Source organism: Lolium perenne, chromosome 4 (assembly GCF_019359855.2).
Source record: "Lolium perenne isolate Kyuss_39 chromosome 4, Kyuss_2.0, whole genome shotgun sequence".
Taxonomy (NCBI): Eukaryota; Viridiplantae; Streptophyta; class Magnoliopsida; order Poales; family Poaceae; genus Lolium; species Lolium perenne.
Genome location: NC_067247.2, coordinates 343,951,719 through 343,960,595, shown reverse-complemented (window position 1 = coordinate 343,960,595; position 8,877 = coordinate 343,951,719). Strand labels below are relative to the sequence as shown.

The window sequence follows — 8,877 nt, the reverse complement described above, 5'->3', positions numbered from 1 at the left end:
TGATCGTCGAGACTATTCGATCTTTCTGTATGCCCTTTTTCTAGTTCACTAGACATTTATTTGTGGTGATTTGTCGAGACTATTCGATCTTTCTGTATGTCCTTTTTCTAGTTCACTAGACATTGATTTGCGGCGATTTGCAGCAACGTGATCGTCCAGACTATTCGATCTTTCTGTATGCACCAAAATTATGTGATTGGTGATCTATTTGAATTATGTTCAAATTATTTGGGGATTTATTACAAGGTGAAGATGGGCGCAAGTTTCATGAGGCGATCTTTTTTTTTTGTATAAACTGTACGAAGGCAAAGCTAAAATTAAATACTACTAGCAAGTTAACTAATTTGGAAGTAACATGCTACAGCATGGAGTAAAAATTACTACATCGTCTACATGATACATCGGAAAGACCATGTTTGTCAAGTTGATCTCAACTAGAGATAACATCTATATTTACAGATCCGATAGCTTCTAATTTCATTATAAATATTTACAGCTGCAACTTCACTTGCCCTCTTTATCACGGCCATCACCACTATCCCCAGCACTCCTTTTCCCACGTCCAGCCAGAAGGTCCATGCTAAAGCCCAGCTGCATCTCACGATTCCTAGGATACGATGAACTAGTTGCTGGTGCCGGTTGCTTAAGCTGCCATGGTACAGGCTGCCTACTGGGAGGAGATGGAAGCACCTTCGGTTCAGTTGCCCACCCATCAGCAAAGTGTGGCTTCATTGTTACATCTGCCTTGTCAGAATCCATTGGACATGACTCCTCGTTAAGGTTAAACCCACGAACGCTTGTCTCCGTATTGTCGCGGTCCGATTTTGAAGATGCTGAAAACGGAACATTCTGCTGCCAGCATGCCTGGTTCAGGTCATGGGCCTCGAGTATCGAAGGAGGTTGACCAAGTAGGCCGGCTTTCCTGTCTTCCTCATCTTTTACAATTACCATGTGATCAGGCTCTGCGGCTTCACAGCTTTTTTGCTTGATACTATCCAGCAGCTTATCCTGATAAAGATCTTTTCCACTCGATGAGCGTGCTGAGTATATGTTTGTCATGGGGAAAGCTTTCTCTGGTGGCGTGGCTGGTGTGTAGTTTGGCGGTAGCAGATCGTCCCAGTTCTCCAGGAGTTCTTTATACACTTTACGAAGAGTGACCTCTGTAAGGCCTGTTACCTTACAGATCTCTGCTTGAGTCTTGCGCTTGTCTTCGAGCTGACATGCAAGGTAGATAGCAGCAGCAGATATGCTTATGGGGTTCCGCCGTGTGCAGAAGCATTTGTTGACAACTACCTCACCAATGTGGGCTGCAAGTTCCTGAGGAAACAACACATGATTATGTTAAAGCAGGACACATTATTTTCCATGCCGTTTCAGGTGTATTAAGTTCATCCGATACCTGAGCTGATTTATTGAGCTGGAGCAGGTTACAAAACCGAGGCATGTGAACTGCTATTGAATTGCTGTTAAGAGGTTGCCTCAGTTTCAAAGATTCACCAAGTATCTTGATGTATTTTCCTATTTCTTTCTGAGGAAGATTGCTAGCAGTAGAGATTTCCTGGATATGCAGTAAACAGAAGATGAATTAGTGCTAATTGAAAATGTAGCAATAACCAAATGGAAGTGTATATTTTTAAGGGGGCTAAGAAATACTTGTTTCTAAGTTGACGATCCTAAGGGTTGTTCTTTATCCAACAGGAACTGCGTAGTTGAACAGCCTAGAAATTACTATGTGCAACTTTCGACTTCAAAAGTTGCACACAACTTTTTTTAGGAACCTTCTTCTCGCCATTCGTGGAAGTTGTTGGGCAAGGCGAGTCGTTTATTATCGGGTTTGTAGAGCGTTGTTTGCCGCTTGGCAATGTATCATGTTGGGTGCATGGAGTTCTAACCTTCTTGGCGATGTACCGGCCGTCTTGGCCTTTCTTCTTTCTTCTTTATGATTAATACACCTTCCAGGGTGTATTCTAGAAAAGAAAAATCTTTTTTGGCAACTTTAAAACTTTGTGATGTGCAACTTAGTCGACTTAGAGATAGCAAATCCATAACGAAAAATGCTACACCAAGTATTTACTATTTATACAATCCTTATTACCATGTTCAACAGCTGACTTGGGACTAGATTCATTCCTGGACAATGAAGCATGACTCATGTGATTTTGTTAGGTATTTAGCCTAATCTGAAATAAATTCAACTCAAATTCGGATACAGTAAGATAATTCAAAGACATCTAGTTGTATTTTTTTTTTAAAGGAGCAAATGCATGTTCAACTCAACACGGTCAGATGGTCCATAAATAGTGATACCAAGTAGAATGCTTTGACAGTAAATTGATAAGGGAACTTTGGTCCATAAATCAGTTTACTCAAAAGCAGCATATCATCCGACAGAAATTCTGCCAGACAGGCTAAATGTTGAGTTGCTTGGTATTTGAAAGTGCTAGCTGAACATAATGGTACAAAATCCCCAATTTTACCACAAGTTCACATACAGTAAGATAATTCAGAGACATAAAATAAACTGTAATAGTTTGACAAAAAAAAAGAATAGATGTATGGTCGAGTCAACACAATCAGATGCTCAAATGGCGATACTATGTAGAGCGCTTTGACAGTAAAATGATTAGGGAACTTTGGCCCGTAAATCAGTTATTTGAAAGTAGGATAACATCCAACAGCAATTCTGCCACACAGGGATCTGTTGAGTTGCTTGGTATCTAAAAGTACTAGCTGACCATAATTGGTGATCAAAATCCCCAATTTGGAAGCAATCAAATCTTAATTTACTTGTGGCGATCTGTTCTTTAGAACCTAGCATTCCTGGTTAGTCCTGGATCCTGATTGCTTGGAAATTGGCAGTACTGGCTGACTAGAATTTACGGAAAAAAAATCCACAATTTTGAAACAATCAAATCTGAAGTTACAGGTGGTTTTGCTAGGTATTTACTCTAATCTATAATAATTTCAGTGCAAGTTCACTTACAATAAGATTATTCAAAGACATTTAGTTGTACAATTTGGAAAAGAAAAGGAGCATAAATGTATGTTCAACTCAACACGATTAGATGCTCAATAAATAGTGAAACTAAGTAGAGTGCTTTGACAGTAAATTGATTTCGGAACTTTGGTCTACAAATCAGTTTGCTGGAAAGCAGCATATCATCCAACAGCAATTCTGCCAGACAAGGGATCACCTGTTAGTTGCTTGGTATATGAAAGTGCTAGCTGACCATAATGGTACAAATTTCCCAATTTTACTCAAGTTCACATCAAGCAAGGTAATTCAAAGACATAAAATCTGAACTATTAAATGGGAGTTAGTCGTAGGTTGCTCAACACGTTTGATGGTTGTTTTTGAAAGCATCCTGTCCATCCAATCTAATGTCAACAAATAACACTGTCCGATCGATTTTTGTGGTACGCCTGTCAAATACTTCCAAATGTGCTCCTGCGCCTTCTCTAATTTTCTTCTGCTTGTGTTGCCACTTATCATGGTATTAAATTGGAATCAATACAAATTAATTATGAGATCACTTCTTGCTGCTTATGTCACTCCCGAGAAACAAATCTCAGAAGTCACAGCTGCTGCTGCTCCTCTCCCTCTCGATCCAATCACGCCGCCGCCTCACCACCCATGCATCTCGCCGGCCACCCCAGCCCCTCCACCACTGGCCAGTCCTCCAACGCTCAGCTGCCCTTCCTCCTGGTAACAGCAGAGCACCCCACGAATGAGGGACGCGCGGAAGCACACCCGCATGCTGCCTCCAACCATGCTCGATGTCGCCCAGTCCGCCGCCGCGCCACCACGCCGTCTGCAGACCGACCACCTCCCTATATCATCAGGCCCAGATGGACTGCTTCCCCCAACACACCGCCTTCCTCTCGAGGGGAGGACGCAGACTGCCCTGCTCTGACCCCCATGTCGCACTCTCCCCGGACGGACAGCCTCACCTCTTAGTTTCAGATAAATTTGACATCCACATGAACATCAAGGTAACCACCCTCTGTTTACATGTCAATCATATCCCTTGTTGTTATGGGATATCCTAGCTACTGTATCTGGTGGTACTGGCTGTCGAAAAGAAAAAAATGCAGTTGATGTAAATGGAGTTTGTGTAGTTGCTACAGTTTTTGGAAAAAATCATTATCTAAAACTAAGAGTGTGCAGATGTATTTTGTTCCAGGGCTGATAAGTTGGATAAACATTTAAGAGTATATGTCAAACTGCGCAGGATGCTGAGGGTCAAGATTAGCAGTTTCCTGAAAATTTCACTCTTTTAAAGGGCTTGGGAACATTTAAGAGTATATGTCAAACTGTGCAGGATACTGAGGGTCAAGATTAGCTGAAAATTTCACTCTTTTATAGGGCTTGGGATACCCGGTCAGTTGACATCCAAGAATGCAGAGTACAGTTGTTTTGCTGGTCATAGGGTAGATAATAAGAACGGTTTCAGTTTTTGATGCACCTTACGTGTTTGTGGTATACTGGTACTGCATAAATAGGCACTGACCAAGTTTTGTTGTTTGCATGTTGTTTAGACACGGTTAAGCCGTTATTAGTTATTTCATCCATACAACTAATTTTCTCTACTGCATCTACAATTTCAGGAAAAATAGATGTATGATTAACAGGTTTCATCCGGAGACTTGGGTTTACTGAAAGCTGCACATAATAAAACCAGTGAGTTACTTAGAGCATCTCCACCGGCGCTCCCAATAGCGCTCCCAATAGCTCTATTGGGATTCTAGTGAGAGAAAACGCCCGCACCGGCGCTCCCCAAAAAGCGCGGGCATATTCTGGAGCCCCATAAAAGCGCCGGCGCGCCCAAAAGGACCCCTATACCAAAGGCTTCGATCGGGGGCGCCGGCACCAAATTTCTGCTCAAAAGATGCTAACCGGCCCACATGCAGTGACAGCCCCACCAAAGATTCTCCTCTTTCATACTTTTTCTGCCCCCACCTACTTTCCTTTAAGTGCATGCATGTGCTATTGGAGCTGTGCTATGGGGGTCACCGGTGCGAAACACACTTCCCCATAGCACATACACTGCTGCCGGCGCGCCCCATATGTTGCTGCCAGCACTGCTGCCGCCCCATTTTATAGGGCTCACCGGTGGAGATGCTCTTAGGTCTCTCTGAAACTGCAAATACATAAAGGAGTACAGTCCAGTATATGAAGTTTGTCTTGCATTTTCCAAGTTAGATTCCTCAGAGGATGTTCATCATATATGAAGAATATTTATTGGACTAAACAAGTAAATAATATATATTGTCTCTCTTTCAAAAATGAAAGGTCCAATGTACATGCAGATTATTGTTTTTTGGGACTGATACGTGGAGATTAATGCCGATCGGCTAGCTTAACCTGGTAAGCCTTAAATTCGTGTCTCTGGATTTTACAGACATCTATTGGTTAAGTGATCAATAGGTTATCTATTGGTTAAGTGATCAGTTTGCAGTATAGTGGTTCTTCCTTTATTTCTTGCTTTTCAATTTTATTCTTGTATAACTCATGTCTAACTGAACTATACTTGAACAATCTGATAAATTCATTGTTGGTTGGTGAAGTTTCAATGCAACTCAGGTGACAAAAAAACAAGCTTCAGGAAGTGTTTTTGCCCTGGTACATGCTCGTATATTTAAAGATGAATCAACTTCTGGCTTGTGCGGAGGCTCCACTGACCATGAAATGTACCACTCGAATTCTACCAGGCAGTATAGTCGTGTTTGGAGTTCGTTCGTGTCGCCATGTGGTCCCTTGTGTTGGGTAAAGCTGGTGTGGCTTTGTTGTTCGGGTCTTTATTAGACTTGGTCGTGAGTGGGGGTGCGGTTTGTGTGGGCTTAGCCCTGTTGTTGGTTTTCGCCCGGTTTTCTCCTAAAAACTGAGCACTCTCTTCTTAATTAATAGAAGAGGCAAAGCTTTTGCTTCCGTTTCAAAAACAACTATACTCTGGTGCGCCGTAGTGCCCGAGTAAATAATTGGGACATGCTAATACTAAACCATGCAATTTGGAAATGCTACTGTTCTAGTGTGCAGCCTGTAATCTCTGCTAATACTAGACAATGTAACTGTCGCTAATTTTATATCCAGGACTATAGGTAACAAATACAGTATAATAATTCCTTGCTATCATCTGTTTTTTTTCCTTTCAGTGGTTTCCATATAATTTTTGTGTCATAAATTGTGAACAGGTATACCTATGGTTTGAATATAACTCTCAATTTGAATTCATTGCGTCAGTCGAAGCGACACGGGCTCATCATAGTAACTACTAACTAGGGTGGGTTGATAATAAGAATGAAGATAATGGAGTTCGGAGGTAGACAGGCGGGATACGTAGTCCCTGCATCGCCGGAGGTGGAGCTGATGGGAGGCACTACTAGAGGCTAAGCCTTGTCCAGCCACATATATACCGTTCCTTTATGCTGGAGAAAGAATGTACCATTTTATTATAACGTCTACTTAATTGTTTATGTCTCTCTTTTCTATTCAGATGATCTTAGGATCAAGTTTGAGAAGAAAGTGGGGCACAATGGCGCATGAGGTGAGTTCCATCAGATTTTAATCACAGGGTAGGAGTCTGAGAAGATGGTGGGCAGGCCATAGCAGCACGTGTAATGAGGAACAATGGGGAACCGACTTAGATGAAATGGATCATAGCAAAGGATCATAGCTAGGCGGCAGTTGATGAAACGAGTAAGGTATACAGTACGGATGCAGAGCCGATCGCAAAGGGAAATAAAGCTGGGGTTGAGGCGAAGCCAGTTTTCCATATATGTCAACTTAAAAAAAAATCCATCTATGTCCCATTGTCATCTTTTTTAGAGGGACGTCCCATTGTATTTGTTATTGAATAATATGGTTGCGGAAGATATCCTTCATTCATTAGCCACATCATGATCGGTCGTTCCATCACCCCCATCAATGGATGTGATCATGTGAAATCTGTTGACATTTCTGTACATTTCTGTACATTTTGCATCTTTGTTTTCTATACTAGGTTGAGGGGCTCAACGTCGAGAGGAACTGCAAGATAGATTCGTTGCAGTTTGAAAACGCAATAATATGAGACAAATATGTACTTCCTCCATTCCATAATTCTTGTCGTTGTCTTAGTTTAAATTTGAACTAACACCACGACAAGAATTATAGAATTAAACTATATCCACGACAATATATCTAGAGGGAGTACCTCCCAATTTTCCGAAGCATTGTCGGGGGAAACGGTTGTTGTGGCAAACAGTCAGAGTCCATAAACCATAGCGGAGTGTAACATGGTATGTTTCTATGGCACATATTATAGTGTGTTGTTATTTTTTTTTATTCCGTAGCAACGCACAGGCAGCTAACTAGTTAATTGTCCAATTTGACAAAAAATAGAATAAATGTATGGTTGAATCAACACAATCAGATGCTCCATAGATAGCGTTACTACGTAGAGCGCTTTGATAGTAAATTGTTCAGGGAACTTTGGTCCGTAAATCAGTTCAAAGAGCGGCATACCATCCAACAGGAGTTACTCAATACTATGTGAAGGTACTTTGTGTCCATAATTGGTGAACAAAGTCTTAAATTACTGACCCTAATTTGGAAGAGCACTCTTAAATTACTTGTGGAAATCTCCTTTGCTTTAGAACCTAGACTAGAATCTTAAATCTATATCTACACGGGAGCATTTGTTTTCAAGAAATAAGTGGGGAGCATGAGCGCAGCACAGACCTGCAGTGTCCTGGGCTCCTGCGCCTCGCGGATGGCCTGGACGAGCGCTGCGGTGGCGAGCGCCTCTACGCTGCGGTTCCTGAGGCAGGTGGCGGTGGAGCACTCCTTGAAGAGGTCGAATGCGTGGTCTGCGATGTCCCGGTGGAGCCTGAGTATGGATGCGACGTCGACGATCTGGAGGTAGGCGCGGAGGCTGTCGACGGAGACCATGGGCCCGGCGGGGTCGGGGGTGGAGGAGGCGGGGGAGTCGACGGCGAGCGCGCGCTCGAGCTCGGCGAGCTGGCCGGAGAAGGCGGATGCGGAGCGCGCGAGGACCGGGTGGCGCTCGAGGGAGAAGGCCGAGAAGGCGGACACGAAGCCGGCGGGGAGGAAGGGGTCGTCGTCGTCGTGGTCGTTGGGGGGCGGGGAGGCGGCGGCGGCGAGGTCGGGGGTGACGAGGGGGAGCGAGTGGATGGAGGGGAGGAGGGGGAAGAAGGGGTGGGTGTGGAGGTGGCGCTCGAGGACGAGGCGGGCGCAGGAGGAGCACTCGGAGACGGCGCGGGAGAGCGGCGGCTGCGTCGTGGCGCACCGCGCCGGCCCCGACGAGCGGCAGTAGGGGCACTGCGATGGCTGGGACATGGCGGCGGCGGCGGCGCGCTTGCGGAGACGAGCTTTGGGTCCGGGCAGTATCTGGGTCTTCTTTGGGGGTGGCTGGCCTCAGGCGACCTGCACTCTGCAGCCTTTCGGTCCACTCGAGCAGTCGAGCTTCAGTGGATCTGTGACTTTTTTTTTTTTTACAAATCTAACCTTTTTGATAAAACTGATGTCTGACCCAATAAAACTATCGGTTTGGCTAATTCTCAGATTTACCTTAGAGCTCGGTAGAATCTGCAGCTGTTGAAATCGCGCCAAGATTCGTGTGGTCGTCTTGTACCTTCCACACACACCGAGCGGGAGGAGGCGGGGGAACGTCCTAGCCGAAGCCGGTGACGGCGTGACTGGCCTCGGCGGAGACATTGACAGCGAGGATGGACCTGTTTCAGCCTCGGCCGGTCAGGAGCCCGGTCAGACCAGCCCTGGCACCGGCCAGCCCGGCGCAGACCGGCCCCAGGACCGGTGCCAACCGGACGATGTCCAGTAAGCCCAGAGAAGTGGTCCGGTCAAGATCCGGTCGCAGA

General features: G+C 44.7%; 1 protein-coding gene across 1 annotated transcript; it reads right to left on the bottom strand.

The window, feature by feature from the left end:
• Positions 1-340: 340 nt before the first annotated feature.
• LOC127297112 (plant-specific TFIIB-related protein 1) lies at positions 341-8,439 on the bottom strand. Its single transcript, XM_051327374.2, has 3 exons — positions 7,721-8,439; positions 1,400-1,558; positions 341-1,317 (listed from the first exon to the last, which is right to left on the bottom strand). The coding sequence occupies exons 1-3, from the start codon at positions 8,336-8,338 to the stop codon at positions 505-507; spliced, it is 1,590 nt and encodes a 529-aa protein (XP_051183334.1). The 5' UTR covers positions 8,339-8,439; the 3' UTR covers positions 341-504.
• Between the last annotated feature and the right edge of the window lie 438 nt (positions 8,440-8,877).

What these genes read in the sequence shown, in the direction of transcription:
- LOC127297112 (XM_051327374.2), bottom strand. Translation starts at nt 8,338, where the DNA reads ATGTCCCAGCCATCGCAGTGCCCCTACTGCCGCTCGTCGGGGCCGGCG. An exon ending in AGGAGCCCAGGACACTGCAG is followed by an intron (nt 1,559 to 7,720) that starts GTCTGTGCTGCG and finishes CTGCATATCCAG; the next exon opens with GAAATCTCTACTGCTAGCAA. An exon ending in AGCTCAATAAATCAGCTCAG is followed by an intron (nt 1,318 to 1,399) that starts GTATCGGATGAA and finishes TTGTTTCCTCAG; the next exon opens with GAACTTGCAGCCCACATTGG.